The 23,624-nt window shown below is 38.4% G+C and overlaps 1 protein-coding gene across 3 annotated transcripts in view; it reads right to left on the minus strand.

Moving 5' to 3' along the window:
• The window catches only part of SEC22A (SEC22 homolog A, vesicle trafficking protein), a 72,965-nt gene that overhangs the window by 9,424 nt on the left and 39,917 nt on the right, over positions 1-23,624 (minus strand). For all 3 annotated transcript variants that reach the window (XM_027586705.2, XM_027586706.2, XM_027586707.2), the window contains exons 5-6: positions 21,480-21,595; positions 4,702-4,767 (exon numbers count right to left, since the gene is read on the minus strand). In XM_027586705.2, coding sequence (XP_027442506.1) covers positions 4,702-4,767; positions 21,480-21,595 — 182 coding nt within the window. The remainder of the gene's footprint in view (positions 1-4,701; positions 4,768-21,479; positions 21,596-23,624) is intronic.

Consider the following 23,624-nt stretch of genomic DNA (forward strand, 5'->3'; position numbering starts at 1 on the left):
AGAGTATCTAAAGACAGTCTCTCTCGAGTCTCTGGCCAGGGCTAGGATGACTTCCTGCCTGGAAACAAGACAGGAAAGTGCTGGAAGGGGTGCATGCCAAAAGGGCTGGAGCCTGAAAGCAGTAGGGCTCAGTTAGTGAAAGAAACCACTAGAGTCAGCTAGGGAGCTTTAGAGAACACATCAGTGCTGTCCTGCCTTAGACCAATTAAATTCTAAACCACTGAGCAGGGCAGGAGAAGGAAGAGAGCAAGCAGTTATATTTTTTTAAAGCTCCCCAAATGCTTACAATAGGTAGCCAGGGTTGAGAACCCCACCATTCCAGGGCTTCCTTTAACTTGCTTCTGCCCCTGGACCGGGCCTCCTCGTGAGAGGCTTCTGGAAAGAACGGGGGAAAGAAGAGGACATTGCCCAGGAACCTGCTCCTCATAGCACCCTCCTCAGGAGTTGGCCAGGGCTTTCCCTCTGCTCAGCACTTTGCAGAAACCAAGTGGGAAGAGAAAAGAAGATTATGATTAGCATTGCCTGCCCTCACAGAGCTCTCAAAACAGCTGGGGGGTCGGTGGCAGAACCGCGAGGCATTAGGCTGCAGCGGGATTGAAAGGACAGACTCTGAGAGTCCCACCGGGGCGGGGGCGGGGGGTCGACATGGAGGGCATGGAGCCTCCTAAGGATGCGTAAGAGAGGGGCACAAGGGGAGCACAAGGAAGGCAGCTACGAGAACAGTGCACAGAGTGAGCAGAGTCACAGAAAAGGCCTGGGGTGGCACAGTGACGAGACCACTCTAGGGTGCAGGATGTCCCTGGAGAGTAGCAGGAAATCCACTTTGATGATTTAAGTAGAGTGGGGCCAAATTATGGAGGGCTGATGTACTAGCCTGAGTAATGTAAGCATCATACGGTAGAGAGTAGGAAGACGCTGTGGAGTCTTGAGTAATGATAGTGTTTTCCAGTAATCTAACAGAGTATTTGAGGAAACCAGAGGTGGCAAGACTGAATAATACAACAATACCAATGTGAAAGACAAATAAAAGCCTATGTGGTCACTGTGGAAGCACAAAGAAAAAGAGTAAATCCTAGAAATAGGTTTACAGTCTAAATAAATAAATAAATAAAAATGGATCATGAACTTTAATGTAAAACATAAAACTAAAACTTTTAGGGGCACCTGGGTGGCTCAGTCGTTAAGCGTCTGCCTTTGGCTCAGCTCATGATCCCAGGGTCCTGGGATTGAGCCCCGCATCGGGCTCCCTGCACGGCGGGAAGCCTGCTTCTCCCCCTCCCACTCCCCCTGCTTGTGTTCCCTCTCTCGCTGTGTCTCTGTCAAATAAATAAAATCTTAAAAAAAAAAAAAAAAAACTTTTAGGAGAAAACAAAGGAGAGAATCTTTAGGGTCCAGGAGTCGGCAAAGAGTTCTCAGACTTGAATCAATGGAATTATAATGGTGACAGATGGTAGTTACACTGTGGTGAGCACAGCATAAGGTGTAAACTGTGGAATCACTATGTTCACACCTGAAACTAGTTAACACTATGTGTCAACTATATTTCAATTAAAAAAAAGTTCTTAGACTTGATACCACAAATATATTCCATAAAAGAAAGAAGTGATAAAATGAACTTTATCAAAATTAAAAACTTTTGCTCTTCAAAAGACCTGGTTCAGAGGATGAAAAGACAAGCTACAGACTGGGACAAGATACTTGCAAATTACAATTCTGACACGGGCTAGATGGCTAGAACTCTCAAACCTGACAGTAAAAACCAAATGATCCAATTAGAAAATAGGCAAAAGACATGAAAAGACATTTCACCCAAGAGGACACATAAGTAACAAATAAGTACATGAAACAATGTTCAACATTTTTAGCCATTAGGGAAATGCAAATTAAAACCAACATAAGGGATCACTACACAGCTATCAGAATGGCTAAAATAAAAAATAGTGATAACAACAAATGCTGGAGAGCATATGGAGAAACTGGATCACTCACACAATGCTGTGAGTGATGTAAAAATGTAAAATGTAAATGTAAAATGGAATGCCACTCTGGAGAACTGGGTCTGTCTCAATAAAACTAAGCATGCAACTACTACAAGACCTAGCAATTGCACTCCTGAGCATTTATCTCAGAGAAACGAAGACTTATGTTCACACAGAAACTTGTACGTGAATGTTTATAGCAGCTTTATTTATAATAGCCCCAAATTGGAAACAACCCAGATGCCCTTCAATGGGTGAATGATTAAACAAACTGTGCTACATCCATACCCTGGAATACCATTCAGCAACAAAAAGGAACAAACCACTGATGTATGCAACAACCTGGATAAATCTCCAGAGAATTATACTGAGCAAAATAGTGCAAATCACAAAAAGTTCATACTATATGGTTCCCTTTATATAACATTACTTAAAATGAGGAAATTTTAGAAATGGAGAACACATTAGTGGTTGCCAGAGATGAAGGGGCAGGAGGGAAGTGGATGTGGCTCTAAAAGGGCAACTTCAAAGGGGTGCTTGTAGCAATAAGAATGTTCTATATCTTACCCACAATGACATCAATTTCCTGGCTGAGATAATGTATTATAGTTGTGCAAGATAGTACTCCTGGGGGAAACCCAGGTAAAGGTTATATATCTCTCTTATAACAATCACAATTATCTCAAAATAAAAAGTTTATTAGGAAAAACAACTGTATACTCACATGTGTCTCCAATTTACTTTATAAACAACTAATAAACATACTATAGGCATGTACATACAAAAAGAGACTGAGATAGAGAAAGTGTTACAAAATGTTAATAATTGGTGGCTCTAAGTATACTAGTCTTTCAACTTTTCTGGAAGTATGAGAGTTTTCAAAATAAAGCACTGAGGGGAAAAAAGAACAGTCTCTAGTTTCTAGATCCTTTGATTTCCTCTTTCAAATGTTCCACAGCAAGATTACTTCTATTTGGCTGAGCTCTGTGTGTCCATAAGTACCCACAGCCTGGAGAAAAAGACAACAAACTATGTGGCCTTAGCCTCTCAGGTCTGATCTAAAGGGGATTAAAAAACACTCTGACAACTGGAGACGGAGCATGTCATAGGGTAAAATATAATCACATGTTTTACTGTGGAAAAAGCCAGCGTTATTATCACTCTGCTCAGCATATTTGGAAAGCATGTAGTTTCATGCCTGTCAATAAGAAAACTGGCTTTTTGCTTTTCTTTTTTAAAGCATGAATCCATTTAACTTCTCTCAAGTACAAGAATCCCTGAGTGACAGCGCTCCTCTGAGAACTCTCTTCAGCTATTCCGGGGAAGGTAGCAGAGGTATGTTATCTCTCTAAACAACAGCACTGATCTGGAGTCCTGCAGACCGGGGCTTGAGCCGCTGACTGCACGAACTGGCTAGATGGACCTCAGTGAAAAACGGCAATCATAACAAGACTAGCGTGGGACTTCCTGTGAGGATTTCCTGGGTACATGGAATATAAAGGGCTTAGCACACAGTAGGAGCGCAATACAGTTTGCAATTATAAGTAGTCTTTAAAATTATTTCATTAAGGCTCTTTGATAAAAAGTAATTTTTAAAATATAATAAATGAATAAAATCATTTCATTAAGGCCAAGCAGCCAAAAGTACATTTTACAAGAACTCCTCATAAAATTATTTTAAAGTTAACATTTACCTCACATTGTTTTAGAATCATATGAAATAATGCATATAAGAGTTATAAAATTATAATTTTATAGCTTTATAGAAATTATACAAATATAGGAATTGTGCTTACAAACAGCATAATATAGTGGAATGAATATAATATTTAAAATCAGAAGACCCAGAGTTAAGTCCTGACTCTACCGCTTACTGGGCCATGTGATTTCAAACTGCCTCAGATTTCTCATTTTCAAAAATGAGATAATATCCTCTGTGTGAGAGAACTGTATAGATTAAAGTTTAAAAAAAAAATCTATACAAGAATGCTACATAAAATTAAAGCACTTGTGACATTAACAAGTGTTCACGTTTCCTGCATGAAATGTCATTCATTATAATTAAATCTGTCAAAGTGTATAGAAAATTTCTAAATACTAATGATTAAGAAAAATTAGGGGCTTTTAAAAAACAGGGCCACTTGAAACTAAAATCTCTAGTCTATCTTTACGTAAAGTCAAATGCATCTATTCAAACTATTTCACTAGAGACTTCTATTGAGTTTTTTAGGTAGCCTTATGTTTGCAGTCCTGAATCTAACATTCTTTCCATGCAAGCCAGAGAAATGTGTCACTTACAAAAGTTAGGTCAAAAGGTATTGCTTGCTGTACCATGTTTCAGCAAAGACATTCCTCAGTTTGAGGATCCTGCTTTTGCTGTTGCCTGTTCAAAGACTTTCCCAAAAGTACAAAATCCTCACGCTGAAGTATAAGCAGAGCCCTGAGGCTCAATAATCAATAACCAAAAAATCTAGAAATAGCCTTTACCGCCACAGGCAGATGACATACTACCACTGAAACCTGGCAGAGAAGAGTGTTAACGTTAAATACACTGGGATCTAGGTCCATTCAAAATAGAGATGTAGATCATAAAGCTAACAGAGGCTCAAAAGAGAGGCAAAGAACTCAGACATTATTTTTATTTATTTAAGTGCACAATTAAGAGAATTAATACCTGAAACAATAATAGGAAAGTGTTTCTCAAAAATTGGAGAGAACCTACCTGGTAAAGGCAGGCTGCTGTTCCAAGGAAAAATGCAACAACGTAATTAAAATCTTCACCATCACTCTGCAAAAAACAAAATTAAAAGTTACTTTTTTCCTGGTGGAAGCCCATTTCCAAAAATAATCCATCAGCATAGGATACGGCAATGTTTATGCACAAATGGTCAAATTTTTATCAAAATGGTATATAAAAATTCTCAAGAGTCCTAAAAGTTCCAAGGAGTGTGAGGTACAGAGACTACCAGTCTTCCTCTGTTTTGGCCCATGAATTTCATCTTACCCATGTGTGAAAGGTGAAATGAAAATGAAATCACTTATGTCAAGGAGTTTTAAAATGGTGTCAGAGGCCATCTCCTCTAGATTTATGCACGTCCTCACCTAACGAAACCATGAACTCTGAACTGGGCCAAACTACAAATATTCCAAGGATTCTGCCTGAACCCCTGCAATTTGCTATAGTAAGAGAATTTGCTTAGGGACAGCCTTAGCAACCAATTATATTCAGCCAAGATTAGTTTTCTGATGCCAACACCAAACAAAATTCTTTGTAAACAACACATACAAACATTCCTTTCTGTCTTCTTTAAACCCTTGACTTTTGTACCCTAAAGGGACACAATTTGGGTTGCTACCCAATCTGTGCTCCCCAAGTTGCAATTCTGAGACCCCAAATAAATGCTCTTGTTTTATTTCAGCTCTGCCTCTTTTCTTAGTTAACCCAAGAAAAGATGAAAGCCAATGGGAAAATTTCCACATAAAGTAAAAAACCTCTCTACTGGAAAAAAAAACAAAAACCAACATATAAAGATGTATAACACCCCAGTGGCCTATAAAGTCAATCCCGCTCACTAGGATCACTACTTGACTCAAATAAATATTGACAAACCTTACTATCAGGTAAGCAAATCATTGAATCATCCAATAAAGTAATTTGACATGATTAAAAAAAAAAACTGAAAAGTTACTGTCCACTAGAGTGTGCTAAATCCCAATGAGAACAGTCACACATGCTGTGCAAGAAAAACAGCCACCCAGAAGAAAAAGAGATACATCATACGCAGAATGTTTCTTTTCAAAGAAAACTAATGGAAAACTAACAGAAAACCCAAGTTTTTCTATTCTATTTTGATTCCTCTTAAATATCTATATTAAATTTCTTTCAGTGTTTTATGAGGTAAAACATAAAGCCCAGGCAGGAGCATTACATTTGGCCCTTATTTTAGAAAAAGTATCTTTACACAATGAAAATTTTCACAAGACATGGGAGTGTCTCTCATGACGTCTTCATGAAATAATATACAGAGAAAATTCCTTTTCCACTTGCCATTGGGCAACAGAACTAACCATAAGGCAGAGGGACAGTTGCTTATCTTGGTGAGATGATCTTAAAATAGGAACCATTAATCTGTCTGGGATGCTTAGGTCTGTTCTACCTCAGAGGCACGGAAGGTCACAAAACCTTTCTAACTTTAATAATTCTAAGACTTTAAATTCTGCTTGTTTTTTCTTAATCCTTTATTTTTTAAATGATTTTTTTTCTGATTATAAAAGCTTATGTTCATTGTACAGAATCCGGAAAACAGACTGTTACAAAGAAAAAAATTCATATAGTCTATAATACCATAACCCTGGGATTATTACTAACCATTTCATGTATTTCCTTCCGATCTTTCTATACAAAAATATATGTACATTAAAAAAACGGAATCATACTTTTATATACTGCTTTTTAGTAGTACTACACATTTATCATAAACACTTTCTCAAGATACTGAATATTCCTCAACCACATGATTTGTAGTGATTATATAACCTTTCATTGTGGGGATATACCATTGATTTAATTACCCTATAATTGGATATTGGTTTTTCCATTAATTTATAATATCACTTTATAACTCTCTTAATTGTCTTTAGAACACTTAAGAGCATGTTCCTGGAGTCAGTCAGACCTGGGTTCAAGTCTATTTACTATCTGTATGGTCTTGGGACTATTTAACTTCAATTTCCTTTTTTAAAAAATAAAAGTTGTAGAGATTAAATAACATTTGCAAACACACAGAACGCTAACTGGCACACAGTAAGTACTCAAATTCATTCACCAACTTCTCTCTCCCTGAGGTTACTGTGTGCATCATTTATCAGATAATTAGATTACCTTCTAGTATTGTTTAAACCTGTAGTATACTGGCCTTATCTTCTTCAAGTAGACCCCAACCTCTTTTTTTTTAATTGAGGTATAATTGACATATAACATTTTATCAGTTTCAGGTGCACACCATAACAATTCTTTATTTGTATATATTGCAAAATGATCAGCATAATAAATCTAATTATCATCTATCACCAAAGTTACAAAACTTTTTCTTGTGATGAGAACTTTTTAAGTACTCTCTTAGCTATTTTCAATATACAACACAATATTATTGAATATAATCACCATGTTGATGTTACATCTCCCATAACTTATTTATTTTATAACTGGAAATTTGTACCTCTTGATCTCCTTCACCCATTTTGCCCACTCCCCCAATCCTACCACCCTAACCTTTCTTCAAGGCAGAAACTCAACCTTACTACTTGCATGAAACTGCACATAGTAGGAATTCAACAAATGCATGCCAAGTTGAGCTGAGCTTAAAAAAATCTATTTCTATGGACTTGCCAAAGATTGTCTATAAATATATTTTCCATTCAATAAATATTCAGTAAACACTTAGGAGTCAGGTATTATATTACTAGACCTGGAATAGAAGACAACTAAATCCATATGAACTCAAGGAGTACGCTTTCTGATTAAGAAGGCAGATACATTAACCAACAATGCCCATTCAAAATGATAACTGATGGGACAGGTGGGTGTACAGGATATAAAAGGAGAGTACTGGCGGGAGCAAGATGGCGGAGGAGTAGGAGACCTGGATTTCGTCTGGTCTCAGGAATCCAGCTGAATAGGGATCAAACCATTCTGAACACCTACGAACTCAACAGGAGATCGAAGATAAGAATAGTAACAACACTCTGAACAGAAAAGCGACCACTTTCTGGAAGGTAGGACGTGCAAAGAAGTGAATCCAGGCGATATTCCGGAGGATAGACGGCAGGGGAGGGGCCCTCCCCGGCCGCTTCTGGCAAGTGCTAGAGCCACGGAGCACAAAATCGGAACTTTTAGAAGTCGGCTCCGCTGAGGGACGTCGCTCCAGTGGCTAAGCGGGGGGTGGAACCCTCGGGGGACAGTGTGGTCTCAGGACCCTCAGGGTCACAGAAAGACCGGGGGTGCCTGAGTGCGGCAGAGCTCACAGGTATCGGAGCGGGGAAGCCAGCTGCAGAGACGGAGCCGAGGCGCGAACTCTCAGCTTGGGGTGGCCATAAACTGTGATCCGCGGCCCAATCGGGCCACTGCTCCTCCAGCAGGGACCCAACAAGCAGCAGAGCCGGGGAGACTCCCCTTCCTCCCCAGGGAGAAGCGGCGCGGAAGCGCACCGCAGGGATCTGCTGGGTTTGGAGACTCCACACAGGGTCGGGTGCCAGACATAGAAACACTCAATCACAGGCCGGGTGAGCACGGAGTGCGGCCCGAGACTGGGGACACGGGAGTGACTGCTTTTCTCTGGGGGCACACTGAGGAGCGGGGCCCCGAGTTGTCAGCTCCTCCTGGTGGAGATTGGGAGGCCACCATTTTCACCCTGGTCCTCAAAAGCTGTACCGAGAACTTGCAGGGAACAAAAGCTCCTGAGAGCAAACCGGAGCAGCTTGCTTAGCCCGGACTCACAAGGCCGGGGCAATTCCACCTCCGGCAAAGACATTTGGGAACCACGGCAACAGGCCCCTCCCCCAGAAGATCAGCACGAACAGCCAGCAAGCCAAGACCAAGTTTACCGATCAAGGAGAACGGGAGAACTCCAGCGCTAGGGGAATACTGCACATAGAATTCACGGCTTTTTTACCATAATTCATTAGTTTTTCAAAGTTAATTTTTTTAACTGGTTTTTTTTTTGAATTTTTCTTTTTCCCTTTTTCAAACATCTTATCCCTTAAAAAAAACTTTTTATTTTTAATTTTTAGAGTCATATTTTTCTCCCTTCATAGTAGTTACCCTTATTTTTGGCATATATATATAAGTTGTTCTCTATTTAAAATTTTAAGATACAATTTCTTCTAACAGATCAAAATATACCCTAAATCACTAGTGTATGGCTTTGTTCTAATCTCCTGCCTGATCACATTCTTTTTTTTCTTTTTAAATCTTCTTTCTTTTTAAAAACAACTTAATTCCTTTTATAAAATCTTTTATAATTTTCATCTTTACAGTCATCTGCCATCCCTTCATTGTATAAACCCTTATTTTGTACATATATAAGTCTTTCTTCCTTTAAAATTTTAGCAGGCACTTTCTTCTAACAGACCAAAATATGCCCAAAAGCTAGTGTGTGGTGGCACTGATCTATGCACTAGCCTGATCATATTTGATCATATTCTGGTTTTTGTTTTGTTTTGTTCTGTTTTTGTTTGTTTTTATCTTTTTCCTTTTTTTTTCTCTTTCTTTCCCTTTCTTGTCCCCTGGTTTCAGGTCTTTTCGGATTTGTATAGAGTATATTGGCTGGAGACGTTCTTAACCTGTAAGCATTCTATTCTCTCATTCATCTGTTCTCCTCTGGACAAAACGACAAGACGAAAAAAATCACCTCAGCAAAAAGAACAAGAGGTAGTATCATCTGCCAGGGACCTACTCAATACTGACATTAGTACCATGTCGGACCTAGAGTTCAGAATCATGACTTTAAAGATACTAGCTGGGCTTGAAAAAAGTGGAAGTTATTAGAGAAACCCTTTCTGGAGAAATAAAAGAACTAAAATCTAACCAAGTCGAAATCAAAAAGGCTATTAATGAGGTGCAATCAAAAATGGGGGCACTAACTGCTAGGATAAATGAGACAGAAGAAAGAATCAGTGATACAGAAGACCAAATGATGGAAAATAAAGAGGCTGAGAAAGAGATAAACAACTACAGGATCACGAGGGCAGAATTCGAGAGATAAGCGATATGATAAGACGAAACAACATAGAATTGGGATCCCAGAAGAAGAAGAAAGAGAGAGAGGGGCAGAAGGTATATTGGAGCAAATAATAACAGAGAACTTCCCTAATGTGGGGAAGGAAATAGATCAATCAAAATGCAGGAGGCACAGAGAACCCCTCTCAAAATCAATAAAAACAGGTCAACACCCCGACATCTAATAATAAAATTTACGAGTCTCAGACACAAAGAGAAAATCCTGAAAGCAGCTCAGGAGAAGAGATATGTAACCTACAATGGTAGAAACATTAGATTGGCAATAGACCTATCCACAGAGACCTGGCAGGCCAGAAAAGACTGGCATGATATCTTCAGAGCACTAAACGAGAAAAATATGCAGCCAAGAATACTATATCCAGCTAGGCTATCACTGAAAATAGAAGGAGAGATAAAAAGCTTCCAGACAAACAAAAACTAAAGGAATTTGCAAACACAAAACCAGCCCTACAAGAAATATTGAAAGAAGTCCTCTAAGCAAAGAGAGAGCCTAAAAGCAGCATAGATCAGAAAGGAACACAGACAATATACAGTAACAGCCACCTTACAGGCAATACAATGGCACTAAATTCATACCTTTCAATAGTTACCCTGAATGTAAATGGGCTAAATGCCCCAATCAAAAGACACAGGCTATCAGATCGGATTAAAAAACAAGACCCATCCATATGCTGTCTGCAAGAGACTCATTTTAGACCCAAAGACACCTCCACATTGAAAGTGAGGGGGTGGAAAACCATTTACCATGCTAATGGACACCAAAAGAAAGCTGGGGTGGCAATCCTTATATCAGACAAATTAGATTTTAAAACAAAGACTGTAATAAGAGATGAGGAAGGACACTATATCCTACTTAAAGGGTCTATCCAACAAGAAGATCTAACAATTGTAAATATCTATGCCCCTAATGTGGGAGCAGCCAATTATATAAGGCAATTAATAACAAAAGCAAAGAAACACATTGACAACAATACAATAATAGTGTGGGACTTTAACACCCCCCTAACTGAAATGGACAGATCATCTAAGCAAAAGATCAACAAGGAAATAAAAACTTTAAATGAAACACTGGACCAAATGGACTTCACAGACATATTCAGAACATTCCATCCCAAAGCAACAGAATACACATTCTTCTCTAGTGCCCATGGAACATTCTCCAGAATAGATCAAATCCTAGGTCACAAATCAGGTCTCAACCGGTACCAAAAGACTGGGATTATTCCCTGCATATTTTCAGACCACAATGCTTTGAAACTAGTACTCAATCACAAGAGGAAAGTCGGAAAGAACTCAAATACATGGAGGCTAAAGAGCATCCTACTAAAGAATGAAGGGGTCAACCAGGAAATTAAAGAAGAATTAAAAAATATCATGGAAACCAATGAAAATGAAAACACAACTGTTCAAAATCTTTGGGATGCAGCAAAGGCAGTCCTGAGAGGAAAGTATATAGCAATACAAGCCTTTCTCAAGAAACAAGAAAGGTCTCAAATACACAACCTAACCCTACACCTAAAGGAGCTGGAGAAAGAACAGCAAATAAAGCCTAAACCCAGCAGGAGAAGAGAAATAATAAAGATCAGAGCAGAAATCAATGAAATAGAAACCAAAAGAAAAGTAGAACAGATCAACGAACCTAGGAGCTGGTTCTCTGAAAGAATTAACAAGATTGATAAACCCCTGGCCAGACTTATCAAAAAGAAAAGAGAAATGACCCAAATCAACAAAATCATGAATGAAAAAGGAGAGATCACAACCAACACCAAAGAAATACAAACAATTATAAGAACATATTTTGAGCAACTCTATGCCAGCAAATTAGATAACCTGGAAGAAATGGATGCATTCCTAGAGATGTATCAACTACCAAAATTGAACCAGGAAGAAATAGAAAACCTGAACAGACCTATAACCACTAAGGAAATTGAAGCAGTCATCAAAATTCTCCCAACAAACAAAAGCTCAGGGCCATATGGCTTCCCAGGGGAATTCTACCAGACATTTCAAGAAGAATTAATACCTATTCTCCTCAAACTGTTCCAAAAAATAGAAATGGAAGGAAAACTTCCAAACTCATTTTATGGGGCCACCATTACCTTGATCCCAAAACCAGACAAAGACCCCATCAAAAAAGAGAATTACAGACCAATATCCTTGATGAAGATGGATGCAAAAATTCTCACCAAAATACTAGCCAATAGGATCCAACAGTACATTAAAAGGATTATTCACCATGAACAAGTGGGATTTATCCCTGGGCTGCAAGGCTGGTTCAACATCCGCAAATCAATCAACGTGATACAGTATATTAACAAAAGAAAGAACAAGAATCATGTGATCCTCTCAACAGATGCAGAAAAAGCATTTGAGAAAGTACAGCATCCTTTCTTGATCAAAACTCTTCAGAGTATAGGGATAGAGGGTACATACCTCAATATCATAAAAGCCATCTATGAAAAACCTACAGCGAATATCATTCTCAATGGCGAAAAACTGAGAGCTTTCCCCCTAAAGTCAGGAACGCGGCAGGGATGTCCACTATCACCACTCCTATTCAACATAGTATTAGAAGTCCTAGCCACAGCAATCAGACAAAAAGAAATCAAAGGCATCCAAATCGGCAAAGAGGAAGTCAAACTCTCACTCTTTGCAGATAATATGATACTTTATGTGGAAAACCCAAAAGACTCCACCCCAAAACTGCTAGAACTCATACAGGAATTCAGTAAAGTGGCAGGATATAAAATCAATGCACAGAAATCAGTGGCATTCCTATACACCAACAAGACAGAAGAGAGACAAATTAAGGAGTCGATCCCATTTACAACTGCACCCAAAACCATAAAATATCTAGGAATAAATCTAACCAAAGAGGCAAAGGATCTGTATTCAGAAAACTATAAAATACTCATGAAAGAAACTGAAGAAGACACAAAGAAATGGAAAAATGTTCCATGCTCATGGATTGGAAGAACAAACATTGTGAAGATGTCAATGCTACCTAGAACAATCTACACATTCAATGCAATCCCCATCAAAATACCACCCACTTTTTTCAAAGAAATGGAACAAATAATCCTAAAATTTGTATGGAACCAGAAGAGACCCAGAATAGACAGGGGAATGTTGAAAAAGAAAAGCAAAGTTGGCAACATCACAATTCCGGACTTCCAGCTCTATTACAAAGCCGTCATCAAGACCGTATGGTACTGGCACGAAAACAGACACATAGATCAATGGAACAGAAGAGAGAGCCCAGAAATGGACCCTCAACTCTATGGTCAACTCATCTTTGACAAAGCAGGAAAGAATGTCCAGTGGAAAAAAGACAGTCTCTTCAACAAATGGTGTTGGGAAAATTGGACAGCCACATGCAAAAGAATGAAACTGGACCATTTCCCTACACCACACACAAAAATAGACTCCAAATGGTTGAAAGATCTAAACGTGAGACAGGAGTCCATCAAAATCCTAAAGGAGAACACAGGCAACCTCTTCGACCTCAGCCGCAGCAACTTTCTCCTAGAAACATTGCCAAAGGCAAGGGAAGCCAGGGCAAAAATGAACTATTGGGATTTTCTCAAGATAAAAAGCTTTTGCATAGCAAAAGAAACGGTCAACAAGGGCACCTGGGTGGCTCAGTTGGTTAAGCAACTGCCTTCGGCTCACGTCATGATCCTGGCATCCCAGGATCGAGTCCCACATCAGGCTCCCTGCTCAGCGGAGAGCCTGCTTCTCCCTCTGACCCTCCCCCCTCTCATGCTCTCTCTCTCATTCTCTCTCTCAAATAAATAAATAAAATCTTAAAAAAAAAAAAAAGAAACAGTCAACAAAACCAAAAGACAACCGACAGAATGGGAGAAAATATTTGCAAATGACATATCAGATAAAGGGCTAGTATGCAAAATCTATAAAGAACTTACCAAACTCAACACCCAAAGAACAAATAATCCAATCAAGAAATGGGCAGAAGACATGAACAAACATTTTTCCAAAGAAGACATCCAAATGGCCAACAGACACATGAAAAAGTGCTCAACATCGCTCGGCATCAGGCAAATCCAAATCAAAACCTCAATGAGATACCACCTCACACCTTTCAGAATGGCTAAAATTAGCAAGTCAGGAAATGACAGATGTTGGCGGGGATGCGGAGAAAGGGGAACCCTCCTACACTGTTGGTGGGAATGCAAGCTGGTGCAACCACTCTGGAAAACAGTATGGAGGTTCCTCAAAAAGTTGAAAACAGAGCTATCATACGATCCAGCAATTGCACTACTGGGTATTTACCACAAAGATATAAATGTAGGGATCCGAAGGGGAACGTGCACCCCAATGTTTATAGCAGCAATGTCCACAATAGCCAAACTGTGGAAAGAGCCAAGATGTCCATCGACAGATGAATGGATAAAGAAGATGTGATATATATACACAATGGAATATTATGCAGCCATCAAAAGGAATGAGATCTTGCCATTTGCAACGATGTGGATAGAACCAGAGGGCGTTATGCTGAGTGAAATAAGTCAATCAGAGAAAGACATGTATCATATGATCTCACTGATATGAGGAATTCTTAATCTCAGGAAACAAACAGGGTTGCTGGAGTGGTGGGGGGTGGGAGGGATGGGGTGGCTGGGTGAGAGACATTGGGGAGGGTATGTGCTATGGTGAGCGCTGTGAATTGTACAAGACTGTTGAATCACAGATCTGTACCTCTGAAACAAATAATGCAATATATGTTAAGAAAAAAAAAAGATAGCAGGAGGGGAAGAATGAAAGGGGGTAAATCAGAGGGGGAGACGAACCATGAGACATGATGGACTCTGAAAAACTGAGGGTTCTAGAGGGGAAGGGGGTAGGGGTATGGGTTAGCCTGGTGATGGGTATTAAAGAGGGCACATACTGCGTGGAGCATTGGGTGTTATGCACAAACAATGAATCATGGAACACTACATCAAAACCTAATGATGTAATGTATGGTGATTAACAGAACAAAAAAAATTTAAAGAAAAAAAAGGACCCTTTTATCCAATACGAGTCATGAACAATAATAAAATAGACTCCAATGAGAGAAAATTAAAAGCAAGTCCCCAATTCTGTATATATTTCCAGGTTAACTCGGGCTGAAAGGATGTACTTGTTGAAGTTAATCTAATTTGTACCCCTAATCCTACCCTTTTCAAACTCTAAATTTATCACAGTGCGCTCTGCAATCTGGCATTCCTTTCTCTCCTTCTGTTTGACTACTGTCCAGTCCATCCTTTAGGACACAGAATCCTTAGAAGATAGATATTTCCAATGCTACAGAGTGCTCCTTCATTATTCTTACAACAAGACATGGAAAAGTATTTCCAAGCACCAGTCACTTACCAAAGCATTTTTCCTCTATACTGATATAAAATTCCCAACGACTGGAATAATAAGAATCTCTTTTAGTCCAATGAATTTCCAAAAGCAGTGATTCTCATTTAGGTGCAAAGATCAGAATTTGCTGGAAAATCTTTTTAAACCACCTATGAGTGACAAACTACCTGTGGACTATATTCCTCCCAACTCTGTAGTCTTGTTTCCTTATCCCTTTCTCTGAGCATCCCTGTTTTAGAAACCTCAATTATTGATGAGTGTATGTGGAATATGTCAGGTGGCTACGACAGAACAAAGATTTAAAACAATCCTAAAGGAACCAAGTAACCAGGTGTCCATAGTTTCCAGGCATCTAAAAATCCCATATGGACCAATTTACAGTTCCTTGGATCAGATGAGAAGGAAACACTGTTGGAATAAATTTAGTCTAGGACAACAGTGAAAAAGAAAGAATTCCGTATCAACCATTAGAAAGACACATCTCAAAGATACAAGCATCCATTGAGTCCCCAAATTATAAATGATCTACTAATAAAAAAAAAACCTTTTTCCCTACTTGTAATTCACCCCATGCTTCCTTCACACTCCAGCACCACAGTGTTAAGGAACCATTTAAAACAATCAAAAAACCTTGAAGCCTCTAGGGAAACTGTGAACTCTAAGACAGAGGCAGTAAGAAGCTACAAAAACCCAGGAAAAATGCTCAGGCTCCCTTTAACCCCTACAAAAATATTTACCTTTACTTTACTGAAATGTTACTCGAAAATCTACTTATTAGGTTGGGTTAACCGAAGTTGTCCTTTTTTTTTTTTATGTTTAAATAATAGGTGCTAATATTCATTTTTATTAATTAAAATCTGAATAGTATATTCATACGGTTCAAAGAATAAAAATAATATACAAGGCATATACTCATTCCTACCCTGCTTCCCATCTATCCAGTCTCATTCCTACCCTGCTTCCCATCTATCCAGTTCCTACTGCATTTTTTAGTCTCTTATTGTTCCAGAGTTTCTTTATGCAAATTAAAAGATATTACTATTTTCCCTGGTCATGTTTGGTGGGAGTATTTGGGGCTGAGTTGAGAGGGACTAGTGGGTGCAGGGTCAGGGGATCTCCACTGGCTTTCTCAAAATGGCCACCATTCTCAGAGGGCACAAAATTGTACACCTGACCTACAACATGAATCACATTTCTACACCCGGGTTCTACCCTGGCCAGGACACTAACATGCCCTCCTGGCCTGTGTGAAGGGTAAGGCTCAGCCCCTCCATGAGAAGAGAAAGCCAATCCACCATTTCCTAAGAGGTGGCTGGGTACAACAGGCTGTACTTTAACTGCTAAGTGGAGCCACACCTCATGAAAAATCAAAGCCCAGAGGCTGCTCCTCCCTTCCCGGTCTTTGTTTAATGTTGGTGTGTGGTATGCACGTGCGTGTGTTTAAATTAATAGATTTTTATCTTTAGAACAGGTTGCCAGAAAATTAAGCGGAGTGTGTACTACAGAGAGTTCCCAGATACCCAGCTCTTTCCCTGCTCAGTTTCCTCATTATTAACATCTTACATTAATGTGGTACACCTGTTACAACTGATGAGCCAACAGTGACACATTAACTAAAGTCCATAGTTTACATTAGGGTTCACTCTTTGTGTTGTATGTTCTTTGGGTTTTGACAAATGTATAATGGCATAATCACCATTACAGTAACATACTGAAGAGTTTCATGGCCTTAAAATCCCATGCCCCAACTATTCATCCCTTCCTACCTCCCTCCAAACCCCTGCCAACTACTGATCTTTTCACTTACTGTCTCTATAGTTTTGCCTTTCCTAGGAGGTCATATAGTTGGAATCATGTAAGTATGTGGTATTCTCAGACTTCTTTCATTAAGCAATGTGCATTTAAGGTTTAGCCATGCCTTTTTGTGGCTTGAGAGCTCATTTCTTTTTATTACTGAATAACACTCCACTGTACAGATTGCCACACTTTATTCTTTCACCTTTTGAAGGACATCTTAGTTGGTTCTAGTTTTTTGAAATCACAAGTAAAGCAGATATAAACATTCATGTGCAGGTTTTTGCGTGGACATAAGTTTTCTATTCATTTTAGGTAAATATACCTTGGAGCATGATTGCTGGATTATATAGTAAGGCTATGCTTAGCTTTGTGAGACAGCCAAACTGTCTTCTAAAGTGACTGTACCATTTGGCACTCCCACTAGCATTGAATGAAGAGTTCGTATTGTTACATATCCTAACATTTGGTTTTGTCAGTGTTTTGGATTTTGCCATTCTAGGAGTTTAGTGGTATCCGATTGTTTTAATTTGCAATTCCTTAGTGACAATATGATGTTGGACATCTTTTCATGTGCTTATTTGTCAACTGTGTATCTACTTTGGTGGGGTGTCTATCCCATTCTTTTGCCCAATTTTTAATTGCATTATATACTTTCTTGAGTTTTAAGAGCTCTTTGTTATGTTTCGGACACATGCCCTTTGTCAGATGTGTTCTGTAAATATTTTCTCCTAGTCTGTGGTTTATCTTTGCACTCTCTTAATGTCCTTCATAGAACAAAAGTTTTTAAACTTTCATGGATCGTATTTGTGGTGCTGTATCTAAAAAGTCATCACCAAACCCAAGGTCATCTCGGTTTTCTCCTGTTTTATAAGTTTTATATCTTACATTTAGGTCTGTGATCCATTTTGAGTTAACTTTTTTTAAATTAAAGGTATAAAATCTGTCTGGATTTATTATTTTTTTGCATGTGGATGTCTAGCTATTCCAGCACCATTTGTTGAAAATATTCTTCTTCCTCCACTGAATTGCTTTTGTTCCTTTGTCAAAGATCAGTTGACTATACTTGCATGGGTGTATTTCTGGGCTCTCTAATCTGTTCTATTGATCCATCTGTCTTTTGTTTCGCCAATGTCACACTGTCTTGTTATAGCTTAATAGTAAGTCTTGAAGGAGTGCCTGAGGGGCTCAGTCGGTTAAACACCTGCCTTCTGCTTGGGTCATGATCCCAGTCTGGCGTAAGGCTCCTTGCTCAGCAGGGAGTCTGCTTCTCCCTCTCCCTCTGCCTGCCACTCCCCCTGCTTGTATGCATGCTCTCTCTCTGTCAAATAAATAAAATCTTTAAAAAAAAAAAAAAGTCTTAAAGTTGGGTAGTGTCAGTGCTTTGATTTCTTTTTCCTCAGTATTGTGTTGGCTGTTGCAAGTCTTTTGCCTTTCCATATAGTATCATTTAGTCAATATCTACAAAATAATTTTCTGGGATTTTGTTTGGGGTTGTGTTGAATCTACAGATCAAGTTGGGAAGAACTAACATCTTAACAATATTGAGTCGTCCCACTCATGAACTTGGAATGTCTTTCCATTTATTTAAAACTTCTTTCTTATCAGAGTTTTACAGTTTTTCTCATATAGATCTTGTTTATATTTTGTTAGATTTATTCTTAAGTGCCTCATTTTTGGGGATGCCAATATAAATAATATATTGCTTTAATTTCAAATTTCAATTGTTCCTTGCTGATATAAAGTAACTGACTTCTATATATTAACTTTGGATCCTGTGACCGTGGTATAATCATTTATGAGTTCCAGGAATTTGTCAATTCTTTGGGATTTTCTACATAGACAATCAGGACATCTGTGAAAAAAGACAGTTGTATTCCTTCTTTCCCAATCTGTACGCATTCTGTTTTCTTGTCTTACTGCATTAACTAGGTTTCCCAGTACAAGGTTGAATAGGAATGGTTAGCGGAGACATCCTTGTCTTGTTCCTGATCTTAGGGAGGAAGCATCTAGTTTCTCATCAGGTATGGTATTAACTGTAGGGTTTCTGCAGATGTTCTTTATCAAACTGAGGAAGCTCCCCTTTATTCCGAGTTTGTGGTGAGTTCAACAGGTACTGGAGTTTGTCAAATGCTTTTTCTGTACCCACAGACATGATCATATGATTTTTCTTCTTTAGCCTGTTGATGTGATGGATTACATTAACTGTTGAATGTTGCACCAGCCTTGCATACCTGGAATAAATCCCACTTGTCTGTGGTATATAATCCTTTTTATATATCGTTGGATTCAATTTGTTAATATCTTGTTGAGGAGTTTTCCATCTGTGTTCATGAGTTACATTGGTCTGTGATGTCTTTTTTATATGTCAACAGGCTGAGAAATCTCGGAGCCATCAGTCAGTTCCATGTAAGTGGTAATCAGTTTAATCAGATTATTGTTCTTCTAAAACCTAAACAACAACTGTGATGAGGCAAAGACATTACTGTGCAGAGGGAAAACATGAAACACTCAGAAATCAAGGCAGGCATCAGCCAGCTGTAGCAGCTCAAAAGCATGAAAAGCTGTAGTTTATACTGTTTTCCTTATTTTTGAAGTTGTGAATCAGAGGAGGGAGAAAGAACGAACCAGTCCAGGAAGATGAGGGATAAGATATCTGAGTGCCTGAAACTATTTTCTTTAATAGGTTTTGTGAGATAAAACAGCCTTGTCAGATTTTTAACTTAAAAATAATGGGGGTCTAAGCCCCCAGTTCCACACTCAGACCCTGTCTGCTGGGTCAGAGATGGTAAGGCTCTGTAGCACAAAAATTTTTCTACCCAGATCTGCTCCCTCTCCTTAGTTATCAATTTGATAATTTCAAACCTGAGAATTTTTTTTAACCACAGAAAACCATCTTCACAATTTTTGCCAACTCTAAATTGTATCATTTACTTAATAAATTCCATAAAGTTATTAAAATTAATTTTAAAAGGAAAATTTTATATCTCCATCATTAATCTTACCAAATACAGAAGCTACACATTAACATACACTAAGAACATAACTCCTAAAATTAAAAATGTTTATCCCTCTACCACCTAAAGTCATCTACTGTGCAACTAGTGGTAAACGTGCCTCATACTTTGAGAAATAATCATCAAATCCAGCCTGCTCCTTCATTTTATAAGTAATGAAACTGAGGACCAGAAAGTAAAGTGAGCTACTTAAGGTCACAGAGCTAATCAGGAGCTGAGCTGGAGCCAAACCTCTCTCTCTTTCCTCCACACACACCAACTCTTCACCCACCTATACTACTGTTCTTTCCCCTTTTTTAAGAAAAGGAAGAAGGTGTCTTATTTATTAACTTTTCAGTCAGCTTTCTCCAAATTGCCTTTTTTTTGGTAGGCCGTCTAACTGGCTCAAAACTGAACTCGTGCTGGAGTAAAGCTGACTTGGCTAGAGAACAGGGACAGGAACACCAAGGGACAGTAGCCAGCTGCCCTGTGCCTGAAAGCGAAGAGGGGTTTTTACCTCAGGGCTCAGGATGTTTGAAAAGTCATGAGAAACCTACCCCTACCCACTCAAGGGACAGCTCAGCTGCCTGGAACCTGTGATGTCCTCTGCTATTGGCTGCATACAGCTGAGGACATTCGGAGGGTACTCAGAATGGTGCTCTCAGAGTGTTCCCCAAACTAACAAGCAATTTTAAAAAAGAATATAAGGTGTGTTAAGTGGGGTTTTAAGAATGGTATTCTGAGCTTAATGCTGACCAAAAACAGAGAACTAATTTACATGTGGAAGTGTCCCCCCCCAAAAAAAAAAAAAAAATTTTTTTTTTTTAGAGGAAGTGAGTAGAAACAAAGGTAAGGAAAACTGTCCAGTCTGAAATGTGCTAAACTTTAAGAAAGGAAGTTTCAAAAAGTTTACAAAAAGAGAAAAATTTAGTATATTCTGATAGCCACAGTCTCTGGAAAAAACTCCACTGGAGAACAAAATAGTTGTAATATTTGAAAAAAATAGTGGTTTCAGGTAGCCACCAACAAAAAGGAAAAAGAACAGATAAAGTGGAAATACATAAAAGTAGGACATAAACCTGCCCATAACTGCCCCCTTTTTTCTTCCATGCCCCTCTGTCCACTCAGATCCTTTTAGGTCCAGCTCACCCCTTCTCCACAAAGCACCTTTCTCCTATGCTGACTTACATTGACTGCTCCTCTTCCAAACTCTACATACTTGGCAATTATTCATATGCTGCTTTGCCCCTCCCAATTCGACTCTAGGCTCTGAGACGGCAGCGCTCATGTCAAACATACCTTGGTGTCCCCAGAGTACCTAACTGTGCCTCTTGCAGAGTAGATAAATAAATACACGCTGAGTCAAAGAAGCCAACGAGAAATCATTGTTCTTAGAGGAAAGGGAGACTAGGGAAGGCATAAAGAATACAGAATCTGAACATGCACCACAAATTGTACTATACCCAAATCAATTCAAATCAACTGAGTTACAAGTAGAATCAACAGGCACAGTCACCTGAAATTGCAAAAATAGTACAGTACCTGCAAAAGACTTTCTATGGCATGAAAACCTCGAATTAAATTCAGAGCTCCACATAAAAGACTGAGGATAAATGCCACAATCCCTGACAGAGTCGCTGGTTCCAGTCGCTGGTGAGCTGGAAAAGAAATGGTTAGAAATGAACACCACTATCGCATGTCAATACCTAAACTTATGTAAAATGAAATTCCCTTCTCAATTTAAATGGGTCAAACACGGATTAATCTTCATAAAGTTATTTATTAAGATATTAGTAATTATTTTTTTTAAATGTCTGACAAAAGATAGTTTCATTGCCCCGAACTCAAGCTCAATCAACTTCTTTTTCTCTACTTTTTTAACAGACATCTAATGTGCACTTGGGGTATACAGGCACACATCTGGCAGTGAATCATGTAAAAAAAAAAAAAACAAAAATCTTACTGCCTAAGTATGTCTGCCATTTGCAAGGAGTTGCAAATATTTGCAAAGGTGACTTTGCCTGAAAGATCACTGCATAATTCCTACTTTTTCTGAAAACGCTTAGATAATATTTTTAAAAAACAAACATAGCTTGCTTTTTTTAAGCAAAACTCTTATTTGGGTTCCAGGGCTATAAATATCCTGGGATATAGGTGAAAGCTCCTGTATAATCACCAATCTGAACTTCACAATAGAATGGTCCTATAGCTATGAAGTTCCTGATCTCTGAAGACCACTTGAGGACCACTACAAATGATAAAACACTAGCTGAAGAAGTGACCACTTCATCTTCACAAATGCATCCCCTTATCTGTCAGGGCTTGAGCAGTGTAAGACATTTAGTTATACGACAGTTTCACTTTATCATCGTCTTGGGCTTAACAGAATTAACAACTGAGTCTAAATGAAACTCAACAAAACTAAATACATAATCATCTAGACCTCAAAAAAGAGACAGAAGAGAGGACAACAGAACTACAGTTAGATCATTTTATTTAAATCACTGAAGTGTAAAAAGCCCTAACAATGAAGTTAATGGGGTGGAACATTAATATAAGGAAAGGCTTAAATCTTTGCAACTTATATTCAGCCATTACAGCAGAAAAGCTTCCCTAAATAGTTCACAGAGACACAAAACCCCACATATCACAAGAAAGTATTTGTTCCTCAAGTTCAGCAGAAAATGCTAAGATGGGAAACATTTTCTGTACTTTCTTCTGTGCCTAAGCTGATTGCTGGGTCTCTCAATCAATTTCCTTGAGATTTTAATATGAAAACAAAAAATTAAATATCTCTATAAAGTATTAATACCAAGTTTTATTTCAGTTGAGAAAAAAAAACCTCACAATTTAAAAATCTATTCAACTAGTCTACCAATTAGTCATGTTTTGTATCTCCTGTCCAACCCTACCCATACCCTCTCAGTAGTAAGGAAAAACTGGCCCCTAATAAAAAAAGAAATCCTTAATATGGGCCTCAAGCATAAAACTACCTGACTACTAAACAGATTACATAAATCGTACTTCTAAAGTATACACACAAGTTTACCTTAACAAAAAACCCAAATAATATTCTGTATTATAACTAAAAAATCTTAGCTGTTTATGGTCAAGTATGGCCATTCTTGAATGGGAAAATATTACCATTTTAAGGTGTTGATCAATGTCTATTTAAGAAATAATTGAGTATATAAATTAACGTTTCTAATATTTATCTCTTGGCCTTAGAACACTCTCCTTATAATTATAACATACCATTTATTATTAAAATTATTTCAAAATGACCAGAAATATTTTTAAAAGCATGAAAGCAAATGACAAGCCTCTTTTAACAAAGACAAGGCATGTATTATGCTGAAGGACAGGCTGGAGCTGTGCCAAATCACTGTGGGAAAGAAATTTTCAATTTTCAGATTCACCCACTCCCACCCTATCTCCTTCCTTAGGACCGGTGGGAATGATTACCAAGAGAAAACTCCATCTGCATATAACATGAGGGTGACACTCCCTAAGGACAACTTCTCATGTTAACAACTGAACAAGATACTTAATCACATTTTAATGTATTATGTGCTATCTGCAACTTTTTCAGTGAAACAAATTTTAGATTCATTGTTATCCACAAATGCTTACTTCACACTTCAATTTGGCACCATGATAGGTACTATTAAGTACAGAGTAAATTTG

This window comes from Zalophus californianus, chromosome 1 (assembly GCF_009762305.2).
Source record: "Zalophus californianus isolate mZalCal1 chromosome 1, mZalCal1.pri.v2, whole genome shotgun sequence".
NCBI classification, from domain to species: domain Eukaryota; kingdom Metazoa; phylum Chordata; class Mammalia; order Carnivora; family Otariidae; genus Zalophus; species Zalophus californianus.